This window comes from Lycium barbarum, chromosome 11, assembly GCF_019175385.1.
Source record: "Lycium barbarum isolate Lr01 chromosome 11, ASM1917538v2, whole genome shotgun sequence".
Classification (NCBI taxonomy): domain Eukaryota; kingdom Viridiplantae; phylum Streptophyta; class Magnoliopsida; order Solanales; family Solanaceae; genus Lycium; species Lycium barbarum.
This window is the reverse complement of record NC_083347.1, coordinates 76373220-76398536: the sequence shown is the minus strand read 5'-3', so window position 1 is coordinate 76398536 and position 25317 is coordinate 76373220. Positions and strand designations below refer to the sequence as shown.

The 25317-nt window shown below is 37.9% G+C and overlaps 1 protein-coding gene across 2 annotated transcripts; it reads right to left on the bottom strand.

Annotated features, from left to right (window-relative positions):
* Nucleotides 1-7491: 7491 nt before the first annotated feature.
* Nucleotides 7492-21164, bottom strand: LOC132617203 (uncharacterized). 2 transcript variants are annotated; one of them, XM_060332155.1, is made up of 5 exons: nt 17606-21164; nt 16863-17122; nt 14589-15182; nt 8453-10030; nt 7492-8209 (listed from the first exon to the last, which is right to left on the bottom strand). In XM_060332155.1, the coding sequence occupies exons 1-5, from the start codon at nt 20933-20935 to the stop codon at nt 7624-7626; spliced, it is 6348 nt and encodes a 2115-aa protein (XP_060188138.1). In that variant the 5' UTR covers nt 20936-21164; the 3' UTR covers nt 7492-7623. The 2 variants fall into 2 exon arrangements, with proteins under 2 accessions (XP_060188138.1, XP_060188137.1); XM_060332154.1 differs by having other exon boundaries at nt 7492-10030; nt 17606-21158.
* Between the last annotated feature and the right edge of the window lie 4153 nt (nt 21165-25317).

The following is a 25317-nucleotide window of genomic DNA, read 5'->3' as shown; positions in this document are numbered from 1 at the left end:
TACATTGGGGTCCATGCCGTTTGGGCTCGGATGTTTGTTATGTTTGTGGCCATTCAGGTCACATTATGAGAGATTGCCCATTTTGAGGCGGTAGGCATGCGGTCCAGCCCGCAGGATCAGCGACTGGTTCTTCTTCGGTATGCCCGGGAGGGCGGACTTCCCCGGTTCCGGTAGGGCGAAGTAGAGGCAGAGGGGGAGCAACTACTTCAGGTGCCACCCAGCCCCGTATATATGCTTTAGCTGAGCGACAGGATCCAGAGTCATTTCCCGATGCCGTCACAGGTATATCTGTACCCTTGATAATGTGTGAAAGGAGAAATTAATATTTATCATATTAAACAAGTATGAAATGAGAGGTTTTATGCTATGTAGCGACGGTAATCGGTAAAGTACGATACGTGGTATTAATAGTGTTTATATATATATATATTCCTGATGATAGTATTGATCCGCCACTGGTAATCTACATGAAATACCTTTAGAAATACTACCGATAAGACTTAAAGGGGATTGTGAGGACGATGCTACACAAGCTTTAAGGAAGTAAGGTGTGAAGGGTAGAACCTCTAAGATAACAGTTACTAAAGAATAGAGAAAAGATAGGGTCAGTTAGAAAGAGTAAGAGAGTGACCTGCGTTACCGAGTGAGTTAGTTATTAATGGAAGCTTCCTTAGCGTGCAGATTGTATTGTCAATATGTATATATATATATATGTTCTATAAAGATGTAAGTTAAGAACCAAGCTTGAAAAAGGTATGTACATTTTCTTTTCATGCTTTTGGGTCGTGTGTGGCCGTAGATATGTTGCTATTGTGATGTAGCCCTGTGAGGCGATGATATTATGGGTTGTTGTGACAGGTTAGTAGTGCCAAGTTACAGGGGAAACTCTGGCGAAATTTTTGTAGAATCTCGAGTGTTTAACATTCGAGGACGAATGTTCCAAAAGGGGGGAAGAATGTTACACCTTGGAAAAACCCCTGTACATGTACAGTGAATAGGATAACAGAGGACGCGGCGTATACGATGTTTTGACGAGCAGGAGAGAGTATTAGATGACCCTCAACGAGGTTTTAAAGGCATACAATGCAAGGAAAGAAAGTTGCTAAGGAAAGTGAATCATACGTTATGTATCGGATAAGAATTTCGAGCAACGAGTCCATGATGGCATAATGATGTCTTAGAGAAGTGTAATAATTTCCCTAAGATTGATATTGAAGTGTTAAACAAGTGCCAAGAAGGTTCCATAAGGATCGGAGATCAAACGAGACGACGAGAACGAAAACGGACTTACTGGGCATTATACGGCCCAATCTACGGACCGTATAATTTATACCAGCCGTATATTGGACCATATAATTGGCCAAGAAGGCCACCAGCCACTGGACCAAATGTACGCCCATACATACGGCCCGTATAAATAGTACGAACCGTATGTTGGTCCGTATAATGATGGTCAGCCAGCTTTTAATTTAAGTATAAGGACCCTTTTTTCATTTCATATTTCATTCCACTCCCACTCCATACTTCAAGAGACCTATAGAACCTTCCCTAATCTTCAACTACAAGAAGAACCCAAGGGTAACTAAGATCAACAACACATAATCCATGAATCAAAGTGTATGAAACTCAAGAAAACCAAATGAGGTGAGATAGGGCTTTGGTACTAAGAAGAGAAACTTCATTCAAGACTTGTTCAACCATCATCCAAGGTAAGTTTCATGACCATTTCATGTTGTTTAAGGTATTGGAAAGTTAAGACACCCGAATTGTAGAAAAGCATAGCAAATGGGTCATTCAAGAGTGAATAGTGTCATGATTGAATGGTACTTGAATTGGATCATGAATGTTAGTGTGTTGTGAGTATGAATACGTTGTAAATGACATGTAGACCATGAGATAAGTGTGATACATGGGAAAATACGATAGCGAACCCAAAACCATAAATGTGGGAAAACATAAAGAAATGGTGGATCATGGTCATTGTATACGAATAATAATTGTTGATTGCTATATTGTGATTGTTGTTGTTAGTGTTGGGAGTTGATATGGAATACTGGAAAAGTAGTATAAAGAAAAGAAGTGTTGCCCAATTTTCTCTAGAAATAGTAGTGCGTTCTTATAGTTGGTTAACTAACGATCGTACGAATCCTCTTTTTGAAGGTAGAGGCGTGACATTGAAGGAGAATAAGCAAACTCTAAATTGCTTAAACGACAAAGGTATGTGAGGCTTAACTCTTCTTTCAAAAGGCATGAATCCTTCAAGCTTTCCACAAACCCTTCTATAAGATGAAGTTTAAGAGTCCTTCTATATATTAAATCCCCTATGAGCATGATAGTGATGACAATGAGCTAGAGTCTAGAGACTCAAGAAATTGTGGCATGATGTTCCTACAATGCTAATGATGTTACTATTGTTAACACTCGCCTTATGTTTTATTCCCTTCAAGGCGAGGCATGATACTCATAAATGTCCATAATACAATCGGGGGTTCACGACCTTACGTCACCCCGACATAGTATGGTTGTCTTAAAGCCTAATGAATGCTCTTAATGCTAATGTATGTTATGACAATAAGATGATAAGTAATGCTAACTTGTAACACTATGGGATACATGGAACACTAAGAAATGATAACATGATGCTATGGCTTGAGATGTATAATAATGACGTGTTATGATTGATGTTGATAATGAATCTAAGTCTAGAAGTCATAAAGCTCGCGATATGATATCCCTACGAAATTAATGATCCTTATATAATTCCTATGATAGTATTTTCCTTACCTCTCCATGACTTTCCTACTTTCCAGAGAACTAAGAGCCTATGTTCATGAACAGCCATATGGGATAAGATAAGAGGCATGTTACGAATGCGGTAATGACGATGATGAGTCTAAGTCTAAAGATACTAAGGCCTACAATATCATAGCTCCACAAGGCTAATGATCCATATTACGATCCATTGATATTGTCCATTGACTACACTCACCTTATATGTTAATTCCTTCAAGGTGAGGCATAATGCTTATGAATGCTCCATAATGGACTCGGGGGTTCTCGACCTTATGTCACCCCGACATTGTTATAGATTGCCCAATAAGCCTTAATGCATGTTCTATGACCAATGTTTCGCAAAGTTATGAGTCTATGTTCTTAGAGGATTTCATATGAGATAAAGGTAAGAGATATGCTATATAAACGATAGTGGTAATGTTCAGTACAATATTCGTACTGACGTCATGCTACGAATACGATGTAACTTTCATAAATTGTCTTTGAATTTAAATGTGTGCATTAATGAACGGTTACGATAAGCTTATGAGATGTATATGATGACAATGATGATGATGAGATATAGTGATCCTTGTGTGATGCATGTGACATGGTCGAGCCACTATGTGGCCGAATATGGAAGATATGCATGTGATACTGTCGAGCCACTACGTGGCCAAATACGGATACTGTCGAGCCACTACGTGGCCGAATAAGGATACTGTCGAGCCACTACGTGGCCGAATACGGATACTGTCGAGCCACCATGTGGCCGAATACGAATATTGTCGAGCCCTAAGTGGCCGAATACGGATAATGTTTTATGTGTATGAGTAGATACGATATTATGATGATGAATTATATGACGTGATGATGTATACGCTATGATGATCCATGTACGACGATTATGTAAATGTGATATATGTATGAAATGCATTCATCCTTAAAGGTCGCGCAGGTTTGGCCTTCACCTCATGACTTATGATTCTCTATCATGTTTATTTCATTCATGCCTTACATACTCAGTACAATATTCGTACTGACGTCCGTTTTCTTTGGACGTTGTGTTCATGCCCACAGGTAGACAGGGAGACGGCGCAAATCTATAGGAGCTATCAGCAGATTTTCAGGAGCACTCCATTATTCCGGAGGTGCTAATCGGGTTTATACTTTTGTGTATATATGTATATGTATTTTGGGCACGACGGGGTCTTGTCCCGTCCATATGTCTAGTACTCTAGTAGAGGCTCGTAGATACGTATGTGTGGGTTATATGGTCTCACAAGGTCACTATTGTGTATACGTAGATATGTGTACATTATCTTTGATAGCAAAAGGGCTTATGTATATAAAAGTGTTTATGTTTTTCAAAGAAAATGATTTTCTTATGATTATGAGTTTATGATCGAAAAAGGAGGTTTAATAAGTATGATGAGTGGTAGAACGAGCGGTGCTCGGTGTTTAGCCCCGGACTCCCGTCACGGCCCCTAGCTGGGTCGTGACAACATACTCAGTACTTTTACCCGTACTGACGTCCCATTGCACGGGACGCTGCATTTCGTGCTGCAGGCTCTGACAGATTATTGGAGAGCAACCGTAGTAGGACGTCCAGCTTCAGCGGTGTCAGCAAGTGTCACTACTCCGGAATGTTGCGATGGATGTGTAGGCACACTAGGAGAATGTTGTGGAAATGAGAATGTTGCGATGGATGTGTGGGCACACTAGGAGAACCTTGTGGAAATAAGAATGTTGCGATGGATGTGTGGGCACACTAGGAGAGATAGGATAAGGAATGAAGATATCTGGGACAAGGTTGGAGTGGCCTCGGTGGAGGACAAGATACGGGAAGCGAGACTGAGATATTTTGGGCATGTGAAGAGGAGAGACACCGATGCCCCAATGCGGAGGTGTGAGAGGTTGGCTACGGACGGTTTCAGGAGAGGTAGAGATAGGCCGAAGAAGTATTGGGGAGAAGTGATTAGACAGGACATGGCTCAGTTCCAGCTTACCGAGGACATGACCTTAGATAGGAGGTTATGGAGTAGAGGTAGGCCGAAGAAGTATTGGGGAGAGGTGATTAGACAAGACATGGCACAGTTCCAGCTTACCGAGGACATGACCTTAGATAGGAGGTTATGGAGGATGCGAATTAAGGTAGAAGGCTAGTAGGTAGTCTCGCTTACGCTTTTATACTAGTTGTCGCAGTTTTTCCTAATAGTCTCGTCTTTGTTTTATGCTACTATATGTTGTGTATTATACTTCGATAATTTTATTTATCTATGGTAGCTACTGCTTCTTTTTTCAAACTGTTTTATCACGGTTTTTTTCGCTTTCGTTATTTCATTTTCATACTGCTTTGAATAGCTCGTCCTTATCTGACATTTTTTGCTATGCTTTCGCTTGAGCCGAGGGTCTTTCGGAAACAGTCTTCCTACCTTCCAAGGGAGGGGTAAGGTCTGCGTACACTTTACCATCTCCAGACCCCATATTGTGGGATTTCACTGAGTATGTTGTTGTTGTTGTTGTTGTTGTTTATAATGTATTTTAAGTTATCAAATTAGAAATTTAGAATTAGTATGGATTTGTATTTGTTGTTGCTGTAGGTCATCTTAATATGATGGTATAAGAAACTACATAGTGCGAGTGAACAATAGTTACACTCATTTGTACAATAACTCCATACATCAATAGATAATTTCAATTAACGCCTGTATCATTTGTAGTTTAAAAATTATTTATATTGACAGTGTATATAAATTAGACGGGGTATATAAAAACTTCTGATGTGATTTAACAGAAGCACAAAAAGTAGTTTCACATATTAGTATAGGCATATTAGAAAAATTGATTTATTGATTTATCTAAGTTATTACAAAAAATGGAGGTGGAGATAACGATAGTTCAATTATAACGTTCACGATATTAATCACTAAACAGAAATGCTCAAAGAAGGTAGTTAGCAAATATGAATGATTACATATTTGATGTTGATAGGTGGTTAATTAAAGAAAAGCATGTTTTTGCTTTTAAGAAGGCTAATGAATTATGACTCATTTTGTATGTTATGCCTCTCACCCACCCAACCCATGTTCTCAGTTTCATTGGATTTGGGCCATAAAGAAAAAAGCATCTTAGCTTTTCTTCCTCTTTTTGTTTGACAAGAAACTAAAATTACATTAATAACTAAATCGAACTAATAATAAGACAGGTAGCACGGTTTTAATTATTGAAACAAAGCATGCAAATGTTTGCCTGAATTAGGAAGCTTTTAGCGAGCACCTAACTGTACCAAGCGAACCGACTTTGTTTCCAATGATTCAATAATCGAACACATTCAACCATCACAATTAAATAACGTACTTCGTCTAAAACTTACTAGTCCAACTAATTCTAATTCATGGCGCATATAATCTATTAAAAAGGGAAGCATTCCCTATCAAAAATATTTTTATGTTCGGGGTCCGAATTCAAGACCTCTAGTATTCTGTTGGTGTCTAACTTTTGCCTCTCATATCTGTGATCTTTAATTTTTGTCTCTGCTGCTCATTTGATGAAAATTTTCAGAACTGCTTCGCTTGGCATAAGTTCTGTAACATTTTTGTCTTAAAAAACTGAACTTTTGCCTTGCGCGACATAAGTTCTATAGGAATTAAGTTGTGGCATATATTGATTAGTACTTTTCAAATTATGTTGAGTGTTGAAAGTTTTGGCATGTCCAGCATAATTTGTGGGATGTTATAATACTTATGTCAAGCAAAATGTAAATTTTGCCAACCGAAATCAAAACTTAAGTCATTTTCCAGATTATGTTGAGTGTTGAAAGTTTGTCGTGTCCGGCATAAATTGTGGAATGTTATGATACATATGCCGAACTAAATGTAAACTTTGTCGAGCGAAATCAACACTTATGCCTAGCCAAAAGTGTTGAAGGAAAAAATTAAAGACCACATATTTGAGGGCCAAAAATTAAAGATCACCCCGAAATAGGGACATTTGTGCGAATGACCCTATTGCCTCCCAAGTATCGGTAAAACAGTAATTCATCCAAAATTAGCCGGTTTATCCTTTCAAAGGAAAACGAAAAGAAATAACTTGTGTAAATCATTGGAACAGATATAAAGAGCATTTAGTGACTTTAACCACAGGTAGTGCAAGTAAAACACACACCACGAGGAAGAGAGGGTTTTTAAAGTGCCAACTATCAAATTGCCCTCGCCATTGAATGCCTAAATGGTGTTGATTCACATTGCTAATTTAAGGTGATAATAAGGTTTCTGTACTTCATATATAGAGGAGTTCCATTGATAAATGTACACTAAGAGGAGGTCGTTTGGTAGGATGTACCAGAGAAAATAATGCATGTATTAGCTTTGGGATTACTAATCCCTTGTTTGATACACTTTTTCAACCTATGTATAACTAATACATAGCAAACCATGGTATTAGCAATACCAAGACTATTAATACATGCTTATGGTTAAAGATAAAATTGCCCTTGAAGTCCTCAAAGCTAAAGAATGTGAAGGATATTTTTTTAAAAGAAAGTAGTTTTTTAGAAATTATGCAATGCATGTTATTTTTAATGCGTCACACCAAACAGTCTATAAGAAATAATCTCAGCATAACTAATCCCTGCACTACTAATACACCCTATTCAGTACTATTCTTATAAAGACCCCTACAGTTGAACTTCAAGAGAATACCCTGACATAATAAGAGTTGCAGTAAAATCAACTATAATGATCACATAAAAATCTTATAGGGATCACCATAATTATGCTCTCCCCCCAAAAAGAATCACAACCATTACAACAGTTTTACACATCAATTAGGAATATACAATTGAGTCTCTCACCTTAGAAGAAAGTAAGGATCAAAAGCATCCCAAGCTGACTCATCAGTAGCCTTTTGGCTCAAATCACGCGAACCTTCACAGATCATTTTGTTGTGGAACTTAACTGCTAATATGAATAAATTAGAGATTAAAGGATTTGTAAGGAATGGTTGTATGGCCTCACCAATTTCTTGAACTTCAGGGAGCATCAACTTTCTATCTTCTTGTTGCCCATTAAAAATACAGTTTGATAAGGCATAAAAGGCAAGTAAATTTGCATAAAGAGGTAAGAAGGCATCTTTGTGGTTACCAAACCCACCAATCCATTCAAATCCTCCCTGCGCAGCAACATAATCTTTGGCAAATAATACTAACTTCCGCGCAAACCGCCGCCTCCAGTTTTGCAAAAAGTCATTCACATCATGTATGTCACTGGGTTCACCTAACGAAAACTTTGAGGTTGGAAGCTTCTCCAAGTGAGAACAACATATCTGGCATATCAAAAGTTTTTCTTCATGATGGTTGTCAATCTCTTTGTCAAAGACACGTTTGATAAGATCTCCTTCGGAAATAACACAAGAATGATTAGCAGAATCAAGAACCCTGCGGCAAAGGAAATCAAGGTAGTCAACACAGTGACCAAAAATTGATGAAAGATGCTCGAAGCTCCTCTCAATCACTTGCTCTACTTGGCTTGGAACCATTCCTGTCAGGAAGCTTCTTTCATAAGTTTTAGATGTAAGACAATTTTGGACATCCACGGCAAGTTTCCTCCTAAGACTCTCATCTTCATCCTCAAGAAGCCTAATGCATGTAAACCATAAATCCAGGATTTTATGGGCATACCTATTAACCACCATTTCTAGCTTGAAAGGGGAACACCAATTGCCATCAGGAATTTGGTTACCGTAGACTGAAGGACCAATAACCTCGGCTTGGTCCAACAAACCAGATGCTATCATAGACTCTGCAGCCGCCCTACGCATGTTTACAGGCTCTGACGCATCACTGTGTTGTTCAATTAGGTCAACATAATAGCTGATACACTCGTAAAAGACAGATGATTTAGATAGATCATCATGGTGGCTGAATTCACCAGCTTTGACACTTTGCAAGCTTACAACTGAACTACTCAGTGAGCTGACAAAATGTTTTATACAAATCCCCATGCAACAAAGAAGCATCTCCCGAGTCTTTGAATGCCTAGTGACCTTGTACAAGGAAACCGCCTTGTCCCAGAACTTGAGCACGGACTCGCTATCCATAGCACCAAATAATTTAGGATAACATTCTTCTCCATTATTGTGATACTCCTGCAGACTCCAGCTGTAGATAATCTTCAAAATGTAGTTCAAACATTTATGGTTATTGTCCAAAGTTAAAAGCTTCATCATAGTGGTCTGGAGATCGATGCTGGTCAAGCAACTTCTCTTTATCTCACTATAGTCTGGTGTCTTGAGAAATAAAAGAAACCACTTCAGTGTTGCAATCCGAACTTCATATGAAGTGTCAGAGATTGAACGTATTAGCCTTTCCTGGAACCTGCTGAAAGAAATCTCATTTACGGATATGTTCGATAAGTTTGAACCAGAAGGAGGGCCTTTTGATCGTACTAACAGATAATCTTCGGCAGCTTCTTTAGATGTTTGGTAAACACAATTGAAATATGAACATGCAGCTTGTTTCCGAAGTTCTGAGATAGTTGGATCAAAATATGTCGGTGCACTAGCCACTCCTAAATCTAAACATTCTGAAGATGACCTCCAAAGGAGGTCCCAAATGACATCAATATTTTTGCTCGTTTGACATGTTCTTGCAACACTCAGCATGTTATCTAGCACCTTCAAAAAACAGCCATTGATAATTGGGCAAGGACATTGCTCAGGACTCCCAATCCATGAACGTGAAGCAAGAACATGAATCAATTCAGTAAGAATATTATCTTTTTGGGAAACATCAGCTAGATCTCTGCAGTTCGTATCTAGAAGAGAGCTCAACTGTAATAACATCCCATGAAGTGAATTAAAAGAACTATTTACTCTGTTGGATGACATAGACGACTCAGGATTCACAACGTGCTTCCCCGTGCCAGGTAACTCAGAGGCAATATTTAGGAGAACTAGTGGAAGCTTTTCATTAGACACTAGACCTGTTAGAGCTCTTGATGCGAGAACACGAATACGAAGATTGCTCTGGACTGAGCATTTCCTGATGAATGGCATGAAAAGGAAAGGATCCAGGGAATCACCAGCTTCACTTGCAATTGGAGAAGGCTTGAGTCGAGAAAAGAGAATCAAGACTGGACATAAGCTGGGATGAACAACTTTAGCCAGGTTGGACCTTAAATGTTCAGATGATCCATCCAAGAGTGACTCTGTTGCAATTTTTAGCTCATTAAATAAGAATGGATGCAAGGAAGGGTACCTACAAGACGAACAGTCAGGAAAATGATTAGAGCATCTGTTTTGTTCCACACAAATAAATGTGCTTTCCTTAAAACAAGACATTGCATCAATCCTAACCCCAAATATAACACCTAATGAACATAAGAACAGAATCTCCAGAAGTCAGAAATAATGATTACTGATGACTTCGTCATCTTCTTACAGATTCAATTTTTTCAACTCAAATGTTTGGTCTACACATCAGAACAATGCAAGATAAATGGAAAATGCAATCAAATAATAGTATTGGTTCAGAAATAAACATCAAGCCAACCAAAAAAGAGTAGAAAATTCTATCCCCATATTTAAAACATAAAGGGCAGCCCGGTGCACTAAGCACCCGCTATGCGCGAGGTCCGGGGAAGGGCCGGACCACAAGGGTCTATTGTACGCAACCTTACCTTGCATTTCTGCAAGAGGCTGTTTCCTCGGCTCGAACCTGTGACCTCCTAGTCACATGGCAGCAACTTTACCAGTTACGCCAAGGCTCCCCTTCATATTTAAAACATGACATGAAAATAAAAAAAATAAAAAGTTCTAGAGTAGGGGTGGGGATTGATTTGAGGTTAATTTGGGGGGAAAGAGGAGCATGTCAATGTAATTGGTCTACACGTAATCGTTCTTTTCATACAATATGCTCAACAAAAGATAAGAGGTGTGAAAGATCTGTATGAGCATGTTCACTATATGGACAACTTCCTTCAAGTTAAAGCAAAGCCTAAAACTTTTTGGAATCTAACATTCCAAAAAAAACATCAAGAAGCGAACAACTTGTCAACACTACACTCATAATATGGTACTTCCTCCGTCCCAATTTAAGTGATGGCGTTTGACTGGGCACGGAGTTTAAGAAAGAAAAAAAAATTGAAACTTATAGTCTAGGACATTCCATAGATATTTTTGTGGCTATATAAATCATCTCATTAAGGGTAAAACGGGACGTTTAAAGTTGGATTGTTTCTCAATAAATAAAGGTGTCAATTGTTTTGGGGACAGACTATAAAGGAAAGAACAACAACATACCCAGTGTAATCCCCCAAGTGGGATCTGGGAGGGTAGAGTGTACACAGACATTACCCCTACCTTGGGAGGTAGACTATAAAGGAAAGTATATCACATTAATTGGGACAGTCGCAGTAATATATATATATATATATATGCATAAATATAAAAACTAAAACAAATTTACATTTATACATTACTATTTTCAAAGAAAAAAAAAAACAAGATTACAGATATAGGACATTCACTAGTTTTAACTGGTAGAACAAGATATTTAGTTTTACATGAAAAATATGAGGATTAGAGAAGCTTGTGGTCCATATAATATCCCGATAAAGATTTGGAAGTGTCTTGAAGAGGTTGGTGTAGAAAGACTCGACAAGTTATTCAATGCATACTAAGAAGTGATAAGTGGTAGGATGCTCGATGAGTGGAGGAGTACCCTACTCCCAATATAAGAACAAATGCGATATCCAAAGTTGTGCTAACTATCGTGGCATTGAACTCATGATTCATACGATGAAATTCTACAAAAGAGTGATAGAATGTAGACTTGGGAATACAACAAGAGTGACGGAGAACCGGTTCAGATTTATGCCCAGTAGACCTACAAAGGACGCAATATCCGTGCTAAGAAAACTGTCGAAATTCATCGCGAAAGGAAGGAAGATCTACACATAGTTTTTATTGACCTAGAGAAAGTATATGATAGAGTACCACAAAAGGTTCTTTGGTGGATGATGGAGAAGAAACGAATTCATATTAAATATATAAATGTCATAAATGACATGTGAAGGAGTCGTTACTACCGTGAGAACAGTAGTAGGAGATACAAAGTCTACACCAAGGATCGGCATTGAGCCCCTACTTGTTTACCATAGTAATGGAAGAGCTAACTAACACAATACAAGATGAGGTCTGTTATGTTATTCTGACGATATTATGTTAATTGATAAAACCAACGAGGGTGTCAACCAAAAACTTGAACTATGGAGAAGCACTTTAGAGAGAAGGATTTTAGGATAAGTAAAAGTAAGACTAATTACATGCACTGCAAGTTTAGACAGCATGAGCAAAGCGAAGTCGAGGTGAGATTAGACGGGATCACAGTGCCAAAATCCAAATACTTTAGATATTTAGGCTTGTTGTCTCAAGAGAATAGAATGATAGATGAAGATGTCACTCATAGAATTAAAACCGGATGGTTGAAACAGAGAAGTGCTAATGAGGCGTTAAGTGATAGAAGGATGCCTACCAAAGTTGAAGGTAATTTCTACAGAACAGTTATAAGACCGGCAATGTTATATGGTAGTGAATGTTGCACCGAAAATAAACATATTCGCCTGAAGGTGCAAGTAGCACGCATTGAGGGTGAAATGAGAGAAGGTTGTTTGAGTCTTTGAGATGATTTGGTCATATCCTGCGTCGATTTACACATACGCCAGTCCATAGGTGCGAAACTATGGTGGGTGAAGCTGTTAAAAGGGGACGAGGTAGACTTAAAATCACGTGGAAGAAAGTTGTCTCGAAAGACCTACAATCCCTTGAAATCAATGCAAGCTTAGCTAAAGATAGGACACAATGGAAGAAAAGGATTCATATATATCTATTGATTGGGAATAGGTTTTAGTCTTGTTAGCACGTTGATTGAACATATTGCTTTTCTAAGAGTACTTACCTTATCACATATTTATATGTCAATAAAAACATCGCGAAGTTCTCAAAAAAAAAAAAAGGATAGCGAACTTTTAAAATTGTTATTAATTTATCGGCAAAGGCTCAAATATACCCTTGAACTATACGAAATTGCACATATTTGCCCGTCGTTAAAAGGTTGGTGCAAAGATGCCCCTAACGTTTTTTTTTTGGCTATATATGCCCTTGAGTTAACGGAAAATATTAGAGGGCATATTTGTTCAGTTCGCATAGTATAGGGGCATATTTGATCCATTGAAATTCGTGAATATTATGGCACAAATAGTTCTCAGATTTTTTTGTAGTGCACTTTATGCTAGCCAATGATTTATTACAACTGCATTTTGAAACTCCACACTTATCGTACAACCCCTCACTTTTCTCTCTTATTCTTTCACTTGTTTATGAAATGTCAGAAGCTTCGAGTTCTTTAAATAGTTGTGGAGGGGTTTGTGGATGTGGAGTTGTGGAAGGGTTTGTGGACGTGGAGTTACTGCACTCCATCTCACTTATGGACTTCAAATAATTCTACTAAATTTCGATTATGCGTGAAATTCGCGAAAGGGCCAAACCACATTGAATGTTATGTAAGAAACTGTATAAATGCTTAAAATGTGATACTCTTTCTATTATTATTATCAAAAATTTTAGCACTGCGGGAGACATTTTTTCATGTGTCATAAGTCTAATGTAAGTTATCTCCTATTTTATGTTTATGTTTTATTGCGGCAATTGTTGCATCCATTATCGTGTAGTTATTGGGACTGAGAAGACGAAAAATATCCAGAAAGAACTATCCAAATCATCAACAAATTGAAAAATAAAAATGGTATTATCATTAGTAAAAAAATCTTTTGAAAAGGGGAAATGGTGCTCTTGTTTGTGAAAACAGTCTTTAAAAGATGGTTGTAATTGCATCTGCTCTTTTAGTTGTATAATTTTGATATAATGCAATGGTGAATGGATTGTAATTACAAATGTTTTTTTTATGTTTTGGAATGCAATGATATTTTGTACCATAATATTCACGAATTTCAATGGATCAAATATGCCCCTATGCTATGCGAACTGAACAAATATGCCCTCCAATATTTTCCATTAACTCAAGGGCATATATAGCCAAACAAAAAACATTAGGGGCATCTTTGCACCAACCTTTTAACGACGGGCAAATATGTGCAATTTCGTATAGTTCAGGGGCATATTTGAGCCTTTGCCGTTAATTTATTATTATTGTTGTTGTTGTTGTTATTATTATTACTACTATTATTATATTATATTTAACTTATTTTTTACTTTTATTTTTATTTGCTAAGATGATGACATTGAGTTGATGTCAATAGAAAAACATGAGCAATGAGGATTCAATGATTCATATAACCAATCCCACCTTGTTTGGAACTGAAGCGCAGTTGTTGTTGATATCATTTATATACAAGGGACAAAAGAGAACTAGTTAAATAATATGAGTTATATCCACTTCATTCTACTCGTGCAGTCACGCAACAAGATAATCAATGTGGACATGGGCAAGCAATCAGGTGATGAACCATAATTTGAGACATAGTCCCAACGAGCATGATTGCACCAAGTGGTAAGTCTTTGATGAGAGAAGAGTTTTATCTGATTTTTAAATTTGAGAAGCAACCTTTTCCTCCAATTGCAAGGAACAATAAAACCATGCAACGAATATAAACAATAACTTAGCAGAAGCATATGATCAAAGGTCCAACAAAATTAAGACAACATATAGATAATTATAGATGATCAAATAGAGGCACATACACAAAGCATAGAAAATTATGATATATAAAGATCATAAGAGACCCATCACGTTATACCTATGAAAGAATTCAAGCCCCGTTATAGCGCGCCTGACTGATGCTCGCTTGTGCACGTTCAGAAATCCAATCATGCGACGTACCAAAGCAGTATAAGCAAGACAGGCACTGTTCCGTACCTCCCAGTGTGGAGACGAGAAACAGCGTATCGAGATAATCAAAGCCTCAGCAGAGAAACCTGATGTATCAGTTGCTAGGTTGGTATCATTAAAAGCAGCTTTGAGGACATTGAAAGCATGCACAGTAGGAACAACACCCTCATCTCGAATCTTTGAGATCCTTTCAGCTTCATATATATCAGATACAATTTTAGAAAAAATAGCTGGGCCAGCCTCCCCAAAACCATTGCAAGCATCAGCACTGAAACTGTTTGATTCACTATGATCTGTTAAAGACTTATTAGCCACATCTACTAACCACCGTAATGCCCTTGGCAAAAGCCTTTTTGGTGTGCCCTGTGGCTCTGAAAGGAAAAAGGCAATAAATGCTGCAGGAATACCAGCACTTCTCCTTAGGAGATCATCCACTGTTTGTCCCTTGGCTATTGTTCGTTCCATAAGTTGCTCCATCCAAGACTCAGTCAACCTACAAAGTCTGGAAAAAAGGAAAAGCAACCTTAGCAAATGAATTCAGAATGTATGTCTTTTATCTTTGGTGTGAACTTCCCTGCTGTGATCCTAACAATGATATTCCAGCATTGTCAAATGCAATATCTGCACTAATTCAAATCAATCAATTTCCTAGTCCTCAAAAGTATCAGAAGTTATCTGTCAGAAGCTACTTTGAACAGACACCAAAAAGAAAATCAGCAGCTAGCTTTCAAATAAAAATGTTATCAAGCTGGAGAAATGGTGCCAAAAAGGAAAGTATTACTTTTTCCATCAATCTTAAAAAGAGAACAGCAGTGTTATAGTTTATACTGTTTGTCCATCTATATAACCTAGTACCATTTTGGTTTTCAGTTTTGTGCATATGCAATATTCCTTTTTTTTTTTTTTTTTTGTCGTTTTTTCCATTTATATTTTTCCTTGAAGGGGCAATGCAAAGGGAGGGATGAAATTGGAAGAAAACAGCAGTAAATTGGTATCTCCAAAGAAACGGGAATCGAAAGAAAAGAATAAAGGATAGACCTGAATAACAATAACAAAGTAGCAAATGAATTAACAGGAATGCCTTATGACCTTATCTACTGTGTGCAAGTCAACACCTCTGTCACAGAGCAAACAAAGATAAAACTATTCCACAGCACAAATTCAGATATCTCCTTTTTCCTGTGAATTGACAAGACATGAGTGAGCAGCTCACGACTGCGCGAAAGCGAGTTTTAAAAGATTCAAATTTAAATATATCTTTCATTATGACCTCACCAAACACTTATTGCTATATGAATCTTCTAACAACTGAAGATTAAAAGTTGACTTCTCTAAGAGGCGGCATGATAAGAGGCGCTGAAAATCTTTAAGATGTCACCTACTGCATCGACCTGAAGCAAGTTTGGAAGTGACACTTTTTTTACTCTCCTTTTCCTTTCAGATTTTGTTTGCTTTTTTTATCTTTACAGCTTACAAGCTGCTCAGGCTTACAATTTTTCGATGTTACTTGTACAAGAAGTGTACAAGAAGGGAAGCGAGCTGAGCTCAATCTCATTTATTTTAAGCTACTACGACTCAAGCATCTCCTATACCAGGTTCTCTAGTTCACGAACCCAATGGGCTGGAGAAATTCCCTTTTTACTTTTTATAACTCTTTTTCCCCCCTTCCCACATTGGAAAAAACCCATGGTACAAAGAAGTATAACCCTTAGAAGGGGTTGCAGCACTGACGGCTTTGCTGATCACGACGACTGGATTCTCCCCCTTTCTTGGCATCTGCTTCCCCACATCTCTGTACCAGCCATCTGTCCAAGGTTCCTCCCATTGAAATCGGTCATTCTTAGATGAACAATGAGAATTTCTTCATTTTCAGATAAATTTTTTTTTTTTTTTATGACAAGGGAACCCGCAGCCGCTACCCTTCGGGTGCGCACAGGGTAAACCCCGCCCCTGTGCAATAGCTCGCAAACCACAATATAATTAACAAGCAGCTAGATGTAAAAGATATGTCAGCTGTGCAACCACAATTCAATTTTCTGACACCAAAGATAATTCTAAAATTATTTTAAGCGAAACCATGGATAAGAATGCCGCTTACAGCTTTGGCACTGGAATTCCTGCAAAAACAAATAAGCATATAGAAAATATGACTGCAGATATAAATAGAATCCAGTGCAGATACCTTGCATCATTTGAACAAAGCAATCGATTGCAAAGCGCAGTAAATCCAGCCCTTGTCTTATCAATAGCACCATTATGCTTCATTTTCAAAAGGACTTCCAAGAAATGGTTGCCAATTACCTCGAGTTGTTTCACATCAAGCATTGCGCCAGATGTCCTATTGGATAAATCAGTTTCATGAACAACTTGGCAACCTGATTCTGAAACATTTGAAGTAGGCAAAGGAACTTTCCTTATTATTGTTCCCAAAAGAAGGCTCACCTGAAACAATGTAGATGGAAAGAAATTAATCCTTCTGGAAATTTTAAGCATATAAACTTCATATAGCTTATTACAATTCAGAATCCTTCTTTTTTTTTTTCCTTTTTATAAAAATGGTGTTCAGGCCAGCTTGTGTACACTTCTCTACTATACCACCAAGTACCTACTACCTCTCAGCAGCACAGGTACCGAATAACTCTACCCGTCACGGCTTAAGGAAATGGGGGAAAATCACCTAGTATTTATTATTCCTTCTTTAGCCACACAAAGGTTGTACTAGAGGGGGAAGGGTAGAATATGCGTTTTATCGCCATCAATTGAAATACGAACTGTAAAGTTACTAGACCTGAGTACAAAGCAGCAAGGAAAAGAATGATGATGGCACAAGGATGAGTGATGACATAATTTAACCATTAACATCATGTAAGTTTCATTAAATAGTTAGCTACTTGGACAAATGGGATAAATAGTCAGTCTTAATACCTCTTTCATAGCAAGCCAACAACCAACCATAACTATCTGCTCAGTTCCCCTGCCCTCCTGCTTCACTTCTGTATTTTGTACCTTGTCTGAGGTAGATAGGGATTCATCCACTTCATGAGGAACCTCTAGCAAAAGAGCATCATCACCCATTTCCTCCATATCATCAGGTAAGTACCAAGCATCAGCTGATACCACCCCAAGGGCCAACGAAGTTATCCGCATGACCAACTCCAAAATCTTCTCCAATACCACTTTCATTTCGGATGTACTGCAGACTATTGCATCAGAATCCCAGTCAAGTTCCTCAAATGTGTATCGAAGAGCAAGCAAAGCACCATGAACGAAGCTGTTCTTGCATGCTTCTGAAAGATCCTTCTCTCCATCCTGAACAAGTGCCTCCAGCCAATCAATCAGTGATCTTAAATATTCTATTGCTGGAGGTGCAAGCTTACGAGCCTTATTCTCCCCGTTTGGCAGCTTGGACAGCGATTGAGGGGATCCAGTGTTAGATGAGACGTTAACAACCCAACCAAGTTCCAAAACATACTTTCTGAATATAAGTCGTAAAGTCAGAGCTCCAGCATCACTTTCTCTGACACGTGGACTACAGACTAGCTTCTTAGCCCAAACAATTGCTTCACTAACCATGTCCTGGCTATTAATTCCAGGAAGAGGAGTAGGAAAATGCAGCAGAATACGAAAAGAACTCTCTCTAAGTCGGTCCCAACTATCAACAATTGATCCAACCAGCAATAGAGTTGATTCAGGTAAAAGAAGCCCCTTACTGTAGGGATAAAGAGAGAATTCAGGAGAAACAGCACCAACATTTCCTTCTGATGGGCCCACAATAGACCAAACATTTAGCATTATCAATAAAAGATCCATTGCCATTATCTTTCTCTCATATGGAGCAGAGGGGTAGCATGAAAAGAACAAAAAGCAACTCAACCACTTCATAAAGTTAAAAAGTTCATCTGCCCTGTCTTGAAACATATCTCCTGTTCCTTTAGCAACGGAATCTCTACTTGTGTCTTTCCCTGCAAGAGGTTGCCAGCTTCCCTGCTTAACCTGCCTCTCTAATGCTGTTCGAACCCGAGAAAAGAATTTCCGAAATAAGCTTGTCCACTTCATCTGGAAAGCAGTTGAGCAACATCTCATGTTCAAAGGAATTGCTACCTTCATCAGACTGAGTTCCAATGATGATGGCAAACTAGCAGTCTTTGGATTTATGAACAGAGATTCTGCTGCATCAATCCGAAGTGACTCATCAATATGCGTAAGCGCCAGAACCAGATATTTCTCTGGGACTTTTATTTCAATCCCCTTAATGCAGACAATAGCATCTCTGTTTTCCAAATTCTGCTCCACATCTTCCAGGGATAACAAAGAATTCTTACACCAATCGATATCCCCTTCTAGCAAAGCAAGTAAACGGGAAACCTTAAACAATGAAACTAAAACAGCCACTCGCTCTTCAAGCGTGGGGGAGACACCCCCAAAATCCAACTCAGTAAGAAATACTTCACCATTGTCCAAACCACATCCGACGCTAATAAAAGCGAGCATCGGAAATATAGCATCAACATCCAGTTCAAGTAATACTGGCAGTGCATAGGTGTTAAGATTTGAGCGGAGTTTTGAATGTCCAGAAGCTAGGCCCGACAAAAGTGGAGGCAGGCAACAACCCCTATATTTGCTGTACCCATTTTCAATACCATCACTACTCCAATACTCATCACGTAAACACTCAAGGAAACACTTAAGAAATGTTGTTGAAGCACCACACACATCATCATCGATATACGCCTTTATAGTTTCAAACAACAGATCGGGGCTCATACTTAAAAGTGTCTTTGCACCCAACCTCTTTGTAAGGGATGCTAAAGGAACATATCTTCCTTTGCAACGTGGTCCCAGGCGAAGAAGATCAAAAGCAACCTTCCTCATGAACAATTTCAACGTATCACTACCCTCTACCCAGTGTAGACTGGCCTGAATGTCTAATAAGAGATCAAAAATAAGATGCACTTGTTTGACTGTTTGGCTCAAAGGATCTTCCAAATTATTCCACACTATTTGCAATAATCGTGTCCCAATTTCCTCAGAAATGGGATCATAATTTACTTCAAGACTTCCGTTTTTATCTAGCATTGACGTTTTCACTTGTTGCAGACAAATCTGCATCACGGTCAGAGCATGAAAATTGAAGTGACTGTCTATCGGATTCTCACAAAAGTTACAAAGCTGCAAAATCGCATCATAAAGAATCATTTTGATTGATTTCCCGTTGTCTCCACAATCCCTAACACTATCATTTGATACAACAAACCCAACATTCAATACCGCCCTCGGGACCGCAGTTAAAATACCTCGAATCAAGCAAATTCTACTCAACGACGAAAACTTACTTAATTCATCAACCAAATCGCCCTTAAACGGGATTTTCTCAACTACGCCCTTAAACACAAACTCACTACACATAATCAACCCCTCATTATTAAAATTTCCTTCCATAATAAACAATCCAAGCTCTTCCAGGCTAAGACAAACCTGCAAAGCCACACAAAAACTCACCCCAGCCGCCACTAAACAATCCCTAGAAAACGATTCCGATTTCAAAATACTCAAAACAGTAACCAAAAACCTCTCTAAAACATCGCAACCACCTGCATTATTAACCATAAACTTCAAAGGAAATCGTTGTAGCAAGTAATACATACACGATAACGCTTCTTGACATTGTTCCATAACAATCGGTGACGGTCTAGACCACTCATTAATATCAAGCAACACCTCATTCAACCCCAACACAACATCCAAACCAACCAACACCGCACATTCATCAACAACCTCCACCAAAAAACCTAATTTCGGTATGCTCATCATCGACAACGCAGCTCGCGAAACACAAAACCTCTTCCCATTCCCATTTTTCTCGCAATACTCCTCACAGAGTTTGCGGAAACAACTTTGGATCACGCCATGGAAACTCTTGCACTTGATAAGCGCGGAAAGCAAAGTCCTATGCAAAGGCTGTGAGTTTTCAAGTAAAAGTATTTCGAGGTAAAATCTACAAGCTGTGTCAATTGATGACTCATCACATGCGTTGTTGTTTGAGAGTAATAATAATTGGGAGAATGATGAAGCGAGGTTTTTGGCATGATTGAGTTGAGAATAAGTAGAGTTTAAGGAGATGAGTGTTTTTAGTGAGGTGTAGAATTGGTGTGTGGAAGGTGTTTGATGAAATGCATCAATGAAATATTGAGGGAATATAATGGCACTGTATGTGTAACGATGACGATGTTGCAACGCTCTCCATTTAGCTGACATTATTATTAGTAGTAATAATCAGTTTGTTGCCGGAGCTGGGTGGCGGCTTTGGTGGTCGTCGTTTGGGGTTTGAACAAGGGTTTTTAGAACAAGGTGGGAAATCAATTCATCCCGGCATTTTATTTTTATTTTTATTTTTTTAATCTTTTTTTGGTCTGGGTCGAGGAAAATAAGTGCTCCCTCCCTCTCATCCCAATTTATGGAACCGTTTGGTCATAAGTTTCATTCACTTTTTTCCAGAGTATTTTTTTATTTTATTTTTAAAATCAGTATTTGATCATAAAAATTTTAAATAAAATCAAAACTTATTTTTCACTTTTTTCATAACCAAACCTTGTTGAAAAAGTACATTTCAACGATAAAATATTATTTTCAAATATTATGGTCAAACACAATTTCAACTCCAAAAATTCCAAAAAAAAAATGAATTTACTTTTTGTTTCTATGGCCAAACGCCTACTAAGAGTCTTATTTTCCTTTTTAGCCAAAAAAGAGTGTCTCTTTTAAAATATTTAGGACTCATTTGGCCATGAGAATTCTTCACTTTTTTCGTAAAATATTTTAATTTATTTGAAAATCAGCGGCTGGCTATGAAAATTTCAAATACAACTTGAAGTTGAAATTTAAAAAGCCTCTTAAATCCTGTTTTAGACCATTGCATTTATTTTTTTCTTTCTCAAATTTTACCCTAAATATTTTATTTTTATAAAAATGACCCCATTTATATCAGCCACCAAACTGTTGCATGATCTACTACCCATTATCCAATATTCTAAACTTCATTTTTACAAAAAGGATGAACTTGACAGTCTTTGGGGGTTGATCAGTTTGAAAAAATAATAAGCATTTTTTTAACAAAGCACAAGTCATCAGACTTGTGTAGTTTTATTTCAAAATCAAATTATTTACACAAAGAAAGTGGAAGTAAAGAAAATAAAGAAAAACAAAGCAAAAATCTAACCTATCCTACTATATGTAGTGTTACAGAATCAAATGAATCCTAGGCTAGAACTAAACGCTGGAACTTCTACTGCTTTGGTTTGTTGTCATCATCAGACACCTCAAGCTCTCACCAGGTGTTATGACATCAAATCCAGTTGATTAATCAAGCAGAAACAAGTTGTATTTATCCAAGCTACAACAGCAAATCGGTGTATCCTCTACAACTATGTAACTATGTAGCCTTGTTTTCCTTATGTGCAGATCATGTATAGCCTCTGTGTGTATCATCTATTACTTTCATTCTCAGGACAACTTTAGTTGAAATTACAGCAAGCATTTCTGTCAGGACAGCTTTAGTTGAAATTACAGCAAGCATTTCTGTATTACAAACTCCTGCATATTAGTACTGTCATCACACAATTTGTTGTGTTGTCTGACTACTGTGTCTGAAGTCACACTCTGATCAATCTGGTTCTCTAGGTCTATATGCTGAGTATCTGAATTGTGGCATATTGTTTTTATCACTATTAAGTATCCGCCTTGCATGAATTGGTAGTTCTTGATAGTTGTTTATTTGAATTGTACCTGCAAAATCAAAAACCATGTTAGCTAAATAATATGCCAGTGCATTGCCTTCCCTAAGGATGTGAGCAATTTGCACATGACCTCCTTCTGTCCATCTCTTTGTCCTCATCACTATCAGTCTCATATTCTATGGAGTATCCCATCTCCCCTCCAATATGTTCACCATAGTTAATGGGCCTGTCTCGAAAATCACAGGTTGCAGATTGTGTGTCATGCAGTACTCAACAGCATCCTGTATAGCAGCAACTTCTGCACAAATATTAGTTGTGTCCGCCAACTTCCTAGCACTAGCAAACACCACATCTCCTTCATTGTTTCTCACACAAAAGGTTGCTGAACTTGCACCTGGATTTCCCCTTGAAGCACCATCTGTATTGCATCTATACCATCCTACTGTTGGACATCTCCATTGTATCCTCCTAATCTTCATAACTGGCTTATATCCTTCCAGAATTTGCACCAACTGAGGCCAGTCTTGTGGTATATTCTTCAGCCAAGGATACCTTGTCACAGCCAAATGATATCAATTCTGGTTAATGTAATATATGACTTTGTTCTTGCTTATTGTCTTACCATGGGCTCTTGCATTTCTCCTCTTCCATAATTGCCAACAAATAAAAACAGGAGCAACTTGTACAATAGGCTTCAGCTTTGGTGAGCAGTTGAAATCCCACCATTTTCATACTGTCTAATGTAGCTGCACCATAGGACCTATCCCACCTACAACACTGGTGTAATAAAGCCAAACTGATGTAGCAAAGTTCCCAGTAAGAAACAGGTGTTGTACTGTTTCTTCCTGTTGAGGATTATCTCAGCAATAACATCTAGACACAATGGTAATCTTCATCCTTTTCAAAATATCATCTAGTAGTAGTCTGAGCTTCCATATTCTCCATATAAAGAATGACACTTTGAATGGCACACCTTTAATCCATAATTTAGAAAATTGCAAAGAAGTTTGTTCTTTCTTCCTCAAAAATTTCTATGCACTCCTAATAGTAAATATGCCATTACCGGTTAGCATCCACTGTGGTTTGTCCTTTTCTTCTGTTTTCTCTACCATACCAAGCTCATTCCTCACATGATTCAGTATATTCACTGGAAATACTTCCTCTAGCTTCTGATAATCCCATCCCTCATTTGTGATAAAGAAATTCAGCTCCTCTACTTGAGTTTGGATAGGACACACCTACTTCAAAGGACCAAGTTTAGACCAGTTATCATGTCACACATTATATTCTCCATTCATTGGTTCCCACCAAATATGCTGCTCAATTTGATCCCTAGCCTCCAACATTTTCTTCCACACTTGTGATCCTCCTTTCCATTGCACTTCAGTAGGTTTCAATCTCTTATAGTATTTGTTCCACATGAACGTAGACCAAAGTGAATTTGTAGTTCTGAATCTCCACCATAGCTTTGCAAACAATGCATTAGAGACATCATATAATGATCTAAAACCTAATCCCCCTTCCTCCTTTGGTAAACAAACGTTATCCCATGCTACCCAATGTCTACTTTTGCCTTCTTCCTTATTACTCCAAAAGAATCTAGTAAAGGTCTTATGTAGTTCATTAATGATATACTTTGTGGGAACTACTACTGACGGTAGATAAATTGGGACACTTTATAGAACATTATTGATCAACACTGCTTTCCCTCCATAGGACAGAAGCCTTCCTTTCCAGTTCTGCAGCTTGTTTTTCACCTTCTTAATAAGCTCATTATAATATACCTTCTTTCTTCTAGCATGGAAGATTGGATAGCCTAAATACTTCAAAGGAAACTGATCTCTTGAAAAACCAGTGATTTGACCCACTTGTTGCACAAGATTATCTGCAACCTTCGAATACATATAGAATGCACTCTTATCCTTATTAATAAGTTGTCTTGAAGCAGCTTCATATCCTTGTAAAATCTTCATAATCTTGCCTAGAGACTCCTTGTGTGCTGATGCAAAAATGATAGTGTCATCAGCATATGATAAATGGTTTTGATTATGACTCCACTTTGGTATTGCATATCCCACATAACTAGGATCATCATATAATGCATTTAAAGCTCTTGATAACACCTAAGCTGTAAAAATGAACAGAGCAGGTGACAAAGGGTCACCTTGTTTCACCCCTCTAGTTGAGTGGAATAAACTTGATGATTGACCATTAAACAACATTGAATACTAGTTGTTAGCCACCAGTCTCTACACTATGTGAACAAAATTCACACCAAATCCCATTTTTTGCAAAACTTTGGCTAGAAACTCCCATGAGACTTATCATATGCTTTGGACATATCTAGCTTTATAACAACATTGGCTGGCTTCCCTCTTTTTCTGATGTCTGTCACCATTACCTGAGTTAATAACACATTATCTATTATACTCCTTCCTTTCACAAAACCAGATAGGTTGATGGATATTAACTGTGGCAATACATCTTCAAGTCCATTATGAATGATCCTTGACATAACTTTGTTAATGAAATTACTTAGACTTATAGGCCTTAAGTCTGAATAAGTATTCACCATCTCCTTCTTGGGAAGTAAACCAGATTAGTGTATGTGATAGACTTAGGAAGAGCTTTCCCCTCAAAGAAAGCTATTACCATTTTGAATACATCTGTGCTAACAATATCCCAGCATGCCTGATAAAAGATCCCAGAAAATCCATCAGGTCCACTAACACTGTTAAACTTTGGAAATTTCATTTCGTTTTCATTATGAGTAAACTAACACAATCCTAAAGTGGAATGAATCCCTTACAAGGTTAAGGAGGGTATTTGATAATTTTAAGTATGTACCTCAAGGTTTTGGAGTCAAATGTGTTATAGCCGTATTTTGCACGTTTGGATATTTCA